Source organism: Carassius gibelio, chromosome B4 (genome assembly GCF_023724105.1).
Source record: "Carassius gibelio isolate Cgi1373 ecotype wild population from Czech Republic chromosome B4, carGib1.2-hapl.c, whole genome shotgun sequence".
NCBI classification, from domain to species: Eukaryota; Metazoa; Chordata; class Actinopteri; order Cypriniformes; family Cyprinidae; genus Carassius; species Carassius gibelio.
Genome location: NC_068399.1, coordinates 17,963,944 through 17,977,825, shown reverse-complemented (window position 1 = coordinate 17,977,825; position 13,882 = coordinate 17,963,944). Strand labels below are relative to the sequence as shown.

Sequence of the window (13,882 nt, the reverse complement as noted above, 5' to 3'; positions counted from 1 at the left end):
CAATTTTTCAAAATGCAAATGAGGAAGAGACAGGAAGAGAGAGAGGCAAAGGTAACCCCAGAGGACACAGCTCAACACATGAGGTTAATATTTTCAGGCATGCTTGTATTGGAGGGGAAGGATCGATCACTGATTATGTTGTGAAGTTGAGACGCAAAACTTTAAAGCAGCCAAGCAAGTTCAAGCTAACCAGCACAACTAAATTCACAAACAGTCTAGAGACTGGACCCATGCAGAGCAGCGCTACCTTGAGTTTCAACAGAGGTAAACCTTTGAGTATAGCCCATGACACATTTCACAGAATCTAAGAAGGAATATGCAGCAGTCAGTGTTGGACCCTGTTTCCAAATGTGTTTTTCATTAGACAGTAGACAGTTTCAAGAAGAATACAATGTGCCCTGAACAGAGAAAAGTGGTTTGTGGACAGCCAGGACCTAATAAAAGATGAAAATATTGATGTGGTTAGAAAATCGAGCTGAATGACAAACAGTAACGACATGATTCCACCAGCTTTTCATCCAGTCGCAGAATTTCCCTGTAAAATAACGAAGTTACATCAATATCATCATACATCAAGGACAGACAGAGAGAAAGAGGATGGATGATAAAACTGGCACGGAGTAAAATATGTGACAACGCAAGAAAGAGGAAACAGTGTTGAGTACAGACATTAACGCAAATGTCGCAGAATGAGTGAGCGAACATCACAAGAAATGTGACGAACTACAGGAAGAGGAGAGAGAGTTCATTTTTGTCTAAACTACAGCACATCTTGTTAATCATCTCGTTTGATCCTACAGATACTTACCAGAATGCCACTTTAAAAAAATGTCCCACAAACCCATTCACAAGACCAATTTGCTGCGATTGGTCGGGTTATCATTGTGACCATGGGCGTATACTCAAAAAATTTACTGGCAGTAGACTAGGAGCCTGGCGAGAACACGCAGGACTGCAGACACACCAGACGGGATTAGACATCGACTCTTCGTTGGTGAGAACCCAGCAAAAGCCATCAAACACAGACACAGAAACCTCAACCTTAACACTTAAGATACACAGCCGTTAACACTGAGAAGCAATGCGGAAGATGTTTCGAGATACATTTCATTTCCAACAAGAGAGCGAGAGAAAGAGAGAAGGAAGGACATAAGGAGAAGAATGAAGACCGTTAAGCGAGAGGAGGAAACGTTAATTGTCATGCACTAATAAACACGCACTCACACCCGACAGTGGCAGAAGCGGTGTTGAAGGCAGTAGCAGGGGATAAGGCTACATGTGTAGGGCTAGAAACATTGGTTACATCGTGCTGTTGGCTGGTGCTGGAGGGCTGGCGCCTGACGGCCGCCTGAAAGGAAATTCCGCTCTGGAACGCACTCACAACATCCATCTGGAAGGAATCAGAGAGTGTGATAGGCCCAGAGAACGCACAGGAGAGAGAAAAACAGATTAAGAGGAAGAAGTGAGAAGAAGAGTGATAGAGAAAGAAGGGCACCCATATAAAAGAAGACAGGGACAGAGCAGCTGAGAGGAAAAAAAAGGCACTGAATTAAAAGAACCTGACCTGACATTTGCCTTTAGCATTGATCAGCTTATTGCACTGACAAACTGCATTAATAAACCCTATTCCACCAGTAAAAGGTCACCATAAGTGGCAGATCGATTGGAACGAGTACTAACTCAAACCATAATCAGAGAAAGGGAAATGAAAAGGGTTCTGGAGCTTGGACTGTAGAGCTGTGCAGTTTTCAAGAGGTTACCTGAGTCTGAATGCGGTTCAGGCCTCTGAACCAGAGGATCTGTCCCCTGCGGAGCTCTCGCTCAGCATGGTCAATTTCCTCCAGGTCATCCAGCTCCTCCAACTCCTCGTCTGGAATTTCTTCCTTCTGCGTTCCATGACCAGCAGTCTTCAGGAACTTCAGCCGGCTCGTTGGGATCGAGGAGATGATCTGAATGAGGGCGTAGATGTAAAAAAAAAAAATACACTAAATGCTCGAATCTAGTAATTTAGTTCACTGCCTTTAGGGGGCACTGCTCTATAACTCTCGAGGAGTTTGGAGTTGTGATTTGGAAGCAAGTTACAAGGAGCTGCTTTGTATAACATAGGGAGGAAAAGTTGGATGATGCTCACCTGTCCCCATAGTAGACACCCAAAACCCAAGAGGATGCACCATAGCCACTGCTCAATGCTCAGCCCCACACAGCTGAATGGCTTTCCCCCAAATTGCACAATCACAATCTAAGTGGAAAAAAAAAGTAAATAATTTTTTTGATTTATGATATGCTTATATCACACCAACATATGTATCTGCTCTGATTATGGGCATTTATACAGCAATGTGTATACCTGAATAGCAAAAGTCCCAAAGACGATGGAACAGAAGATCAAGTTGTTAAAAATGCCTTCAAAAACATTACGTTCCCCATGGATCTTCCTTGCATTGATTTCATTGAATAGCTGCATCATCACAAAGGTGTTAAAGACAATGGTGTAGTGCTCAGAGGGAGGAGCGTGAAGAGGTGCATAACGTCCATTGTCAATGTCGAACATCTTTTCACCTGAGAAATGAGCAGAAAGTAAAAGATTGTAGTGGATGTTTGCTTCATGCTATTATAATGTGCATGACTTGGCTCAATCACATATGCTGTTAGTTCTTACCAGCAAAAAGTAGAGTGAAGATGATAACGAGCTGGTAGACTGCATGACCCAATATGTTCTTCATCATCGTCCGGGAGATGAGGGGTTTATTACGACCGTAAGGCTTCCTCAGCAGAAGTGATTCAGTGGGTGGTTCAGTGGCCAAGGCCAAAGAGGCAAATGTGTCCATAATCAGATTTACCCATAACATCTGTACAGCTTTCAAAGGAGAGTCCTGTGAGAGTGAGAGAGAACAGGAGGTGACCGTTCTGACCTCATTCACTGCTGCCACCTTCATAACATTCAAAAACACCCTCTCAGCTGTGCATTTGCATGAGTACTGAATCATTCCCCAAAATGTTTTGTATGTCCTCTAGAATTCTGCATTATGAATTTAAAGATGTGAATGCTGAGCTGATAAAAAGATTCAGATTTGACAATAATTAGTAATAATCAAGATCTTTGTGAATGACACTTGCTGATACAGAGCCAGTCTGCTCATGAGCAATTTCCAGGGAAAATTACACAAAACAAGCAGAACACCTGAGGCTTGAGGTCACATACAGCCTTGGCTACTGACAGCAATGCAAAATCTACAGGTAATCCTCCCATTCATTACACAATAATACAGGACCTCAACTACAATCAGCCTGCCTATCATTTCATTTAACAGAGGAGAGCTGGCTCATTTCGGACTGGTGCTTTGCCTGTGGACAGCAGTGCCCGGCCCCATGCTGGCTGCCTGCAAGTCTTCCTGCCTCAGACGAACAATTTCCAATCACTACACACAGGATGGGTAGCAATCAGCTGTTTCCATCAGCCACCATGGTGCATCCGTTAACACGCAATCCTTCACGTAGAGCTGCACTATTTAGCTTAACAGCTTCGTCAGCCTCAACTCTGTCATTTTGCTTCATGCTAGAAGATACATTTTTATAGTGATACCTGTGTGATGCAAGCTCCAGTGAAGGCCACGATCACAGCCACCACATTGACGGTGAGCTGGAACTGGAGGAATTTTGAAATGCTGTCATACACGTTCCGCCCCCACATGACGGCCTTGACGATGCTGCTGAAGTTGTCATCAGTGAGAATAATATCAGAGGCTTCTTTAGCCACGTCTGTGCCAGCAATGCCCTGAGAATAAAAGGCACAATGTATAAAAGCTATTCGAAACTAAATCTAGCACAAAGAATCCTTGGAGGAATCATTTTTCTTCTGTAGCCATGTCAGGCAGACCCACATACCATGGCAAACCCAACATCGGCCTTTTTTAAGGCAGGGCCATCATTGGTGCCATCTCCTGTTACTGCCACAACCTGCCTCCGCTCTGTAACAGTGCTGTCAATTATACCTGAAGGAGAAAACATGCGTCAAGACTAACAGCATGACATTACAGAGCAGAATTATACTTTTTATTTTCATGCTTAAGAAGCGAGTCTCTAAGCACCTTTCACTAGTGTATGCTTGTCTGTCGGTGAAGATCTCGCCAGCACCCGGAGTTTAGGCCATATTTTGTCAATCCGCTCTTGTTCAATCTAGAAAAAAAAAAGGTATTATATTATGAGCTTGTGAGTTTGTGTTTCTTTGAGTCCTGCTGCTAAAAAAAAATTGTGCCTCTCTCACCTCTCCCTTTTCATTACGGATCCGGCGGTTGAACTCTTTGCCCTCCATGCAAAGAAAGTCATCTCCTGGCTGCAGGATGCCACATTTAGTTGCTATAGCACGGGCAGTGTTCAGATTGTCCCCGGTGACCATGCGCACTGTGATTCCAGCACGCTGGCACTTTCTAATGGCATCAGGGACCTGAGCAGAAAAGGATAAGGGAGCGTGACTGAGAAAGCTTACTATCTGACATTACATGCTAGTGCAATAGTCTCTCTTGCTGAAGAACATAGTTTTGTGTACTTTTCAGTTAAAATAATTCATTTTAAATAGCTGAGACTTGTACCTCTGGTCTAACTGGGTCTTCAATGCCCACGATACACACACAGGTGAGCCTGCTCAGGATTTCGCTCTCATTATCCCAGTCTGGTTCACCTTCAGAGGCAGGGAAGTCCCTGTAAGCCAGGCAGATGGTTCTCAAGCCCTCAGAGGCCATTGGTTCAATCACTCTCTTCACCATGTCATCTCTGTCCCTGGGCCGAAAAACCTTTGCCTCGCCCGTTGCAGTAAGGATTTTATAACACCTGGGTGAGGAGAGAGCAGGTAAGATATCCAACAGCTCACAGCAACTGAGCCATCCAAGTAATTTCTCCAGGGAAATCTATCAGTAACACAGCCTTTGGGCTTTAGAGGGAAGTGAAACATTTGATCTGCCAATCTAGTTTGCTGACACAGCTCTCACATGCTTCTTAATGGAAAGCACTAGAATACATATCCTAGAACAGTGGTTCTCAAACCTGTCCTGGAGTTACCCCTGCCCTACACATTTTGTATGTCTCCCTCAATTATCACACCTGATTCAAGTCACCAGCTCATTAGTGAAGACTGCAAGACCTGAAGTGGGTGCGTCAGATATAGGGAGGCGTGCAGTGCTGGGGGTACTTCATGGAGAGGTTTGAGAACAAGTTCAAAGATGTGAATTTGCGTCAGGCATTAAAAATGAGCACACATTTATGACTGAGGATGGCATACTTCTTGAGCAGAATCTCTGAGGCTCCTTTGCTGAACATCCGGTAGCTTCCGTCAGCATTCTTTAGCACGGTGCTCATGGATTTCCTGACGGAGTTGAAGGTATAGACCTTGTAAAGCTTCTCTTCAGGGATTTCATTGCGGATTGCATCATAGTCTTTTTTCAAGTCCATGGTAAAGCCCAGCAAGGCACATTCAGTTTTGTTGCCAACCTGACGATTCAGGCCACCCTCTTTCTCAGGGGACTGAAAAAGATGATAAATTATTACAAAAAACACTAATAAAAAAAAATTACAAAAATGTTTATGCATTAAAACACCTTGAGATGTTGTGCAGTATTTTATTCAGCCATTGTGCAAAAACAGCCCATGAAGCACCACTGCCAAATCAAATGGTAATAATGTCTGTTATTTAATTTCAATGATTTCTGACTCTAAATTAACTAAGAGCTATAACTGTGTCGTTTACTTAAAGCTTGTGAGATTCAGTGTTATTGTTATTATTTAGGTTTCATGTAATATTATATTTAAGCTTTAATTTGCCAAACCATTTTAATTGGTTTAGTTAAGAATAACAATAATGGTGATATGTGTGTGTGTGTGTGTGTGTGGGGCCTGGGCAAGTTAACGCATTATCATCACATTAATTGATTAACTCCGACAATTATTTTATTGCACGTTAACAAAGCTTTTTTTTTTAAATTATTATTACGAAAGTCCGTTGCTCATTGGCTCTGAATACACATACAGACAAATCATGGGGTCACAGGAGGGGATGCTCCTGATGAAATTATTTAGGCTAAGCATCAACATTCACAAACCACTATCCATTTTATCCCATATTATTTTTAATAGAAAAGATTTTTAATGCAACAAGCTCATAATCATGACTTTATAATTTGGAAATAGGAAGTTTCCCATAGTAAGTGAAGACAGCAGAGAAGCGCTCTCGCTCAACACAGTGGAGTGAATCGTTTTGTTAACTTTGTGATTTATTATTTTGAGCCGTATGGGACGCAAAGCAACTCAACATTAATTTCCAGGTGTGTCTGTGTAACAGAGGTACCATCCTAGTAGTTTTGTGCACGCATGAATCATATTTTAGTTTTTCCAAAAAAGAGGACAGTGGGTGTGGGCGGAATGGGGGGCTGGGGTGTGGTTGGTTGGTGGTTATAAAATGCACTGGCGACTGAAGAAAGTAAAAGCCGAATTCCTGAAATTTTGAGTGATTCAGAAATCCTAACCAGGCACTTTTTTTAGGTCCAAAAAGAGGACATGTCCAGGAAAAATAGGAAATATGGTCACTTTAACATCATGGCAATGTACAACATTAAGTACATCCCGCGCTAAACACTTAACGTAATGTGCACATGCTCGTAACTTATGTACATCAAGCAAGCTTCTATGCCTAGGCCACGAATTGTTGGCAAAATAACACAGAGGGAATAATATGTTTTTTTTTTCCCCAGAAAACTTTGTGCACAATATAAAATTCAAGGACCTGCATCAATGTGTTTATTTTCAAAAACTTTCTAGGGTCTTGAAAAAAAAACAAAAAAGTTATATATATATATATATATATATATATATATATATATATATATATATATATATATATATATATATATATATATATATAATCCTTGCCTAGGGACTCACCATGATTTTGGTGGTGTAAGCACAGTTGACACTGATGCCCAGTATGAGCAGGTCCATAGTGCTGGCAGGAATGACATCTGGCTCAGGGACTTTCTTGTAGTGCTTGTCAGCAATAAAAACCTGAACAACTGTCATCCGGTTCATAGTCAGAGTCCCTGTTTTATCTGAACAGATGGCTGTGGCATTGCCCATAGTTTCGCAGGCATCAAGATGCCTGACCAAATTATTGTCTTTCATCATTTTCTGCAAAGTAAAACAATGAAAAAATTCAGATGGAATGAGGGAAGGGGGTGAGAGACAGATCAACAATAAACAGAGTGCAGGATTAAACATTCAAGTCCACTAATCCCCAGTTAAATGGCAAAAATCCAGAGAAGCAATATTACTGTAACTGCAACAAAGGCAAGTTAATAAATGCAAAATGATATGGCAATTCATATGATTATTGGATCAACATGTACTGTATTGACTAACAAAGTCTAGACAGAGGGCTAATGTCAAAAGATGGTAGGTAGACACCATAAACATTCAAACAGAAGATGTAGGGTCATACTTTGACAGAATAAGCCAGCGAGATGGTAACAGCTAGCGGAAGACCCTCAGGGACGGCCACCACCAGCACGGTCACACCGATTATAAAGAACTTTACAAAGAACTGGATGTAAATGGGAGTGCACTCTTTTTCCCAAGGACGTTTCTGGATCCAGAAAGTGTTAACCACGAACAGCACCACCAAGATGATCACCGTGATGGCTGACATCACCAGACCTGCACAGGAACACATACATTAAGACCTCAAAAAAGCATGTGCTGCACAAATCTGCAGTTTTCTGTAATGTGTTGATATATTTCTTATTGAAACCAAAAGTTTGTTAAGACATCCTTTTTGAAATAGCTGACAGGCTTCTTTGGCGGTATTCTCATTCTAGAGAGCATTTGATTGGACAATAATCTGTGTTTTGCAGGCAGAGTCATCAATATATATGGCCAGTTCTCCCAGATAAGAATCTACCTTCTCAAGTGATATTTTAAGTTTTAAGAGCACTAGCATAACAGATGATCTCAAAGCAACCATGCTTACCTGCTTTTCCAATTTGGACCGCTAATTTGGTCAGTTTCCCTTGCAAAACTGATTTCTCTTTCTTTGGCAAGTTGGATTTTCTCTTCTCGTCGCCCTCAGCCCCTTCATCACTGTTTAGAGGTTGCATCTCCACAGCAGCACCATCCTGGGCTTTAGCTACAAATAGAATAAAAGAAAATTGTGAATAAGCAGTGAATTTGAGTGGGGACTATGATTTTCTCCTCACTTGGACCACAGGAAGCATTTTCTAATAAAATTGTGGTTTCCCTCCCGTGACAAATATTATTAAGTGAGCAGATAAATTAATTATAAAAGTGATTATAAGTGATCATTTTATTACAGTCAGAGAGAAAACAGCTTAAGATCATCCTCACATTTAGGAGCCACATGCAAACCCATATGACCAAGTATCCTAGGAGATATAAAACCTCATCTCCGCACTCCGAGGTCCTGTCCATCACTTATCACTATCGGTTATAAAAGAGGACATGCACACACTTATCCTGATCAAGGCGTCGCTCTGTGTTCTGAAAGTACAGCCTGCCAGTGAGGTGACATCAAACAATCAAAGAACTCTGCATGCGTGCAATCATACAGACATGTACGGAGCATGGCATCTCTGCATATCACTGCTGTAGCATAACGCATCCGGCCTGTGTGCAGGATTTAACCAGTGTTTGATGTGAGGTAATGTGACTGCGTTTGAATTAGCAGGGTGTAAGGTGCGATATGGGACTGCTATTCTATCGTTCCGTGTTGCTGCGCTCTACTTACAGAGCTCTAGTGCTAGTCTGGTGGATTAGAGCTCATTTCTGGCAGGGCGATCTGTAGCTGGGGCTTCAGTAAACACAGGCATGCGCTACTTTCAGAGTAAACACTACAGAGTTGGTTTCTGAACACAGGGTGGCCTGATTGTGGACTCTTTCCTGCTTGGGCATCTGATTTTAGATAATAGGATTGCAGGGAGACAGGTGGCGATATCTAAATATAGCTGCACACTATGAATTGGTAATGTTTTTAAATAAATTCTCTTATACCTCACCAAGTCTACATTTGATCAAGACAGTAATATAGTGAAAAAATATTACAATTTAAAAAAAATAACTGTTTTCTATTTTAATAAATTTAAAAAAAGCAATTCATGAATGTGTTGTCAAAGCTGATTTTTCAAAAGCTCCAAAAGCTTGAATCACTGAATCCTTGCGGAATAAAAGTTTTTAATTTTAAAATATCTTGAATGTAGCGTTATAATCAAACTCTAAAAACAGGCTAATTTCCTATAGCTTCACACATGCACACTTCTTTGCACCTCACACTAGTGTGGATAAGCTTTAATGAAGATCCGATAGCACTAATGGGTTTAGGCGATGTATTTAATGCAGGCTGCAGCATGTAAGAGGCTGGACTTCTAAGCCAATATGGTGCTCATTATGTCATTAAGTCAATAGGGTTGCTCACCTTTCTTTCTGTTCTCCACAGAGCCATCTTGCTTTTTATCTGGAGAAAAAGATAGAAAAATAAGCCAAATAACAAACCCTCACTCATTTATTCATTATTTACCATTATGCAAGCGACGGTTGTGCAGCGCACATTCAAACATATTTCCAATTATGTAAATCTTCTCTTTGATTTAGCAGAATGAGAAAAGGCCCTCGAATATTAACGAACAGATGTGTGCCACGACCTCATGATATTTTTTTAAAACCAATGCCGTGGCCAGACCACAAGTGCACAAAATTGCACTGAGGTGCACAGCCTCTGAACAGCAACTTGTGGCCCAACCTCAGCAAGTACTGAAATATTCATGTATCTGCAGGCACTCATTTGGAGACCCAACACGTGAGCCACGGGCTTCAGATATGCATTAAATGGCAGTTAGGTAATGGAGCGCAACAAGAAATAGTTACATTTTTCTGAGTCATTGCTTCAGACATTTTTTACCAGACAGAAAAATACTTCAAAATTTAAAAAAAACAACTCCTGTTTGACAAAAGCACACTTTCATGAATGCTGGAGCGCACACACGCAAGCCTATTCAATTCATCTCTCTGTAGCCAAAGTAGCTACAGACTGAAAAGGCCACTGGTTGGTCTATTTTAGCTTTCAGAGACTGACTAAAAAGACTCAGAATACAGACAACTTACTTTTCTTCTCTTTCTTTCTCTCTTTCTCTTTTTTCTTCTCCTTCTCCTCCTCATCCTCATCATCTTCTCCCGCCCCCAATAACGTGAAGATGATTCCAGTTTGGGAATTAACTCCGACAGCAGTGACAAGCATTTTTCCAGAGCCCTCCATGACATGAGTACCTGCAGAGAGGAAGATGAGGTGAATAAGGGCCAGACGAAGCACAAGCTAATCATATTAGTGCCAATATATTCACGACTGGATGTAAAACTCTAACACACAGCTCAGTTTATGACATAATTAGTTGTCTAGAGTGTTTTTTTTTTTTTTTGAGGTGTAAAGTATTTTGACATAAAAAGAACCTGATAATAAGGCAATTATAAAAATTGCCCTAACAAAAGGTAAAATGTAACTGATAATTAATTCCAGGGCCAAATTTTACCTCTTGAATGTAAAAATTAATTTCTGACCCTGGTCTACATTAAAACAATAATGCTAGGTTTATTATGAGCATGTGCAGCAGTTATGACATTTGCCACTTTAAATGCTTGAGCTCTTTAAAGCCATATGGATTCTGATTGGCTGTCAGTGTTTTTAACATTCATAATCTGGAAAAAGTCATTTTGAAATTGATTCTGAATGTTGTTACTATTACAGTTTTGGTGTGCACTAAGTCTGTTGCTGTGAAGGAATTTCCCTTGCGGTAATTTGGAGTGGCTCAATAGCGTGGTATATGGTGTAATATTTGTGTGTGTGTGTGTGTGTGTCTGTGTGTGTATTTATGATATAACAAGGTCATTTTCAAAAACCAATGAAACCGAAACCAAATAGCACTGAAACAGGAAGTGAAGTAAACAGAAGAGAATGACAAAATAGCAATTTACATAACAGAAAATAAACTTGACAATAAGATCGTTAGCCTTTATGTATAACGGTTCGTTCTGACCCTCGAATCTAACTGGACAAGAGACTTTCTATTGAGATTTTCACCTGTGCGTTCTAGACTCTAGTTCATTCAACTACACGTTCAAAACTGCTGATTCATTCAAAAGAAAGACGTAATGAAACAGGCTGCTGAAATCATTTTAACTTTGCTACGTTAGGAGGCTCAGCTGACCAGCAATGTGTCGATGCGAAGACAGATTTGGCTTTCCTTGGAAAGGACAACCTATTTTCACAAAAATATATGACTTGCAAGTAATCGCTTTCTCTCATTCGCTTCTCCCTGTACAAATCAGAATGGTACACATTATGTTATCATTACTAATTTATTTAATATTCAGTACACATGCACTAAGTGTAAAATGAGAAGGAACCCTATGAAAAAAGAAAACGCAAAAATTGTGGTTGTTGAGATTCTTGCATTCCTCTGCGCTTTGCGCGGTATTCCGATATTGTGGTTATTGCGACAGTCGTAGTGTGGATTCAATTTTTCTTAAAATTTAGAATGGTTTTTTATATCTCAATAATATATTAAGATATATATATATATATATATATATATATATATATATATATATATATATATATATATATATATATATATATATATATATTTTTTTTTTTTTTTTTTACCATTATAGAGGTCATCCTTTTGGTGAATAGGCTTTTAAACAGGAGGTCTTCAAATCAATTGTATATTATTGGGCTCTTTGGACAATGGTATTTTCTCACGAGTGAAATGAGTGGCCATTTTTTGGGCCTTCAGAAATTGGTTTTAACACAGCTCTGGATAATTGTTTAAGCTTGTGAATGGGGTCTATGAAAAAAAAATTGAGGGAGAGGTTTCTGCCGGGGTAGACTCAGCATGCCAACGCAGGCTCTGCTGGAGACATGCCCACTCAGGCTCACAAATCCCCCCTCATCTCCTCTGGGATAGCACACAGCAATGTCATTCTATCAGAGGATCAACTGGCTTTCATAAAATGGGATTAGCTGAAGATGTGCAATAGCCTCGCTGAGAGGGAGCAGGTCCTACATTGCAAACATCTGAACTCCCACATTGGACATGTATTTGGTTTGGCTGAACTTTTCGGGTAGAGGTGAGACAGGACACAGAGAATATTCTAAAATGTTACAGGATTGCGCAGACAAACGTTGCTGTTGCTGCAGTTCCTGTCGATTGTCCCACCTGACAGCAGCAAAGGATCTTTCTCCATCGATTTCTTCACATGGTCAGACTCTCCAGTTAAAGAGCTCTCATCTATTTTGAGGTCATTGCCCTGGATGAGAACTCCATCAGCAGGCAGGAGGTCACCTGATGAAGAAAGCATTCCATCACAATAATGTACATTACCGTCAGCAGTTTTTGAATTTTTTAAAGGTGACTATACAGGAAAAGATCATTACTCAACACCAGTAAATTGCAAGACTGGTAGAGTTAGATTTTTAAACGCTAAGCTCATACGCGTGGTTTTCCTTCCAAGAAGGAAATGAAAGCTATCTGCAAATTTATTTCTGCTTACCATATTTAATTTGTGCAACGTCCCCTACGACAATCTCGGCCACGGGGATCGGAATGACTTGCCCTCCCCGAACCACCGTAAACTTCTGCTCTTGTTCAATGCGGCTCTGTAAGCCACGGAACTGTTTCTCTTTGCTCCAGTCATTGAAGGCCGTCACGAGCACCACACAAACGACAGACAGGAGGATAGCTGCTCCTTCTATCCATCCAGCCTCAGCTTCTCCTTCATCCCCTGCTCCACCCGCTGCATCCCCACAATCTATGAAAAAATACAAACAAAAAATAAAACTCCGTTCAGAACCACCTCAAATTGAGATCATGAACTAAGGAAAAAAATAGGTTACTCACTTTTATTTTCTGAATCCGGAGGTTTATAAAAAGAAAGGCCTAAAGAAACTATTGCTGCCACTTCCAAAATAATCAATGTTACATCTTGTAATGCTTCCCACACTAACTGAAGAAAGGTTTTTGGCTTTTTCGGAGGTATAAAGTTCTGTCCAAATGCTACTTTTCTTTTTTCAATATCTGCAGGCTGCCCACTTAATCCTGGAAGAAAAGAGTGAGAAAAATAACTATTAATTCAAGTAAACACTGAACACAGCTCTTAAATAGCAGCAGAAAATGCTTAATGAGTTTCTATTAGAGTCAGGATTAGTGAGGAAGCAATGACATGTGGGTCAACAACAGTAGCTTTTACAGATAAAGACTTTCTGAATAAGATCAAAAAGTCACAGAGAAGCAATAGGAATATAATTAAGGGGGGGGGGGGGCGCAAATATTTCACAAATTGAATCAGAAAATGGTTGACTTCTTTAGAATCTATATTATTTATCATTTACATCGGTTTACATTGCTGTTCAAACATTTGTGGTTGGTAAGGTTTTTCAAATGTTTCTAAAAGGAAATAACACACCAAGGCTGCATTTATTTGATCAAAAATACCATAAAACATTAATTTTATAAAAAATATATTGTTAAACTGACATTTGTAACATTCAGAATTTTTTTATACATTTATAAAGTATTTGCTGAAATATTATGAATTATTACTATTATATTATAGAAACAGTTTTAATCATGTCTGTCCATGTCCAGGCTAAAATCTTATTTTGTGTATAATTACAGCTTACACAGTTCTGTATTTAATCGATTAGGAGCTATTAGCACAGCTAGTCCATTAATTCTGCCATTACAACAGTGAAGCGTTTGGGATTTTGACAAGATCATGAACATTTCCTGGGTATGCAAACGGTGACTTAAGGTCAAATAAGAAAAGCCAGAAC

General features: G+C 40.1%; 1 protein-coding gene across 6 annotated transcripts in view; it reads right to left on the bottom strand.

Annotated features, from left to right (window-relative positions):
• atp2b1a (ATPase plasma membrane Ca2+ transporting 1a) overlaps positions 1 to 13,882 on the bottom strand; it is a 38,293-nt gene that overhangs the window by 2,650 nt on the left and 21,761 nt on the right. For 3 of the 6 annotated variants that reach the window (XM_052555106.1, XM_052555104.1, XM_052555105.1), the window contains exons 3-21: positions 12,948 to 13,145; positions 12,601 to 12,858; positions 12,267 to 12,392; positions 10,156 to 10,317; positions 9,470 to 9,508; positions 8,012 to 8,167; positions 7,484 to 7,698; positions 6,931 to 7,173; positions 5,276 to 5,517; positions 4,590 to 4,827; positions 4,265 to 4,444; positions 4,089 to 4,176; positions 3,886 to 3,992; positions 3,584 to 3,775; positions 2,660 to 2,873; positions 2,348 to 2,559; positions 2,132 to 2,239; positions 1,761 to 1,949; positions 1,304 to 1,390 (exon numbers count right to left, since the gene is read on the bottom strand). In XM_052555106.1, coding sequence (XP_052411066.1) covers positions 1,304 to 1,390; positions 1,761 to 1,949; positions 2,132 to 2,239; positions 2,348 to 2,559; positions 2,660 to 2,873; positions 3,584 to 3,775; positions 3,886 to 3,992; positions 4,089 to 4,176; positions 4,265 to 4,444; positions 4,590 to 4,827; positions 5,276 to 5,517; positions 6,931 to 7,173; positions 7,484 to 7,698; positions 8,012 to 8,167; positions 9,470 to 9,508; positions 10,156 to 10,317; positions 12,267 to 12,392; positions 12,601 to 12,858; positions 12,948 to 13,145 — 3,254 coding nt within the window. Of the gene's footprint in view, positions 1 to 1,224; positions 1,391 to 1,760; positions 1,950 to 2,131; positions 2,240 to 2,347; positions 2,560 to 2,659; positions 2,874 to 3,583; positions 3,776 to 3,885; positions 3,993 to 4,088; positions 4,177 to 4,264; positions 4,445 to 4,589; positions 4,828 to 5,275; positions 5,518 to 6,930; positions 7,174 to 7,483; positions 7,699 to 8,011; positions 8,168 to 9,469; positions 9,509 to 10,155; positions 10,318 to 12,266; positions 12,393 to 12,600; positions 12,859 to 12,947; positions 13,146 to 13,882 lie in introns of all 6 variants that reach the window. The other 3 variants (XM_052555108.1, XM_052555107.1, XM_052555109.1) reach the window with 2 other exon arrangements.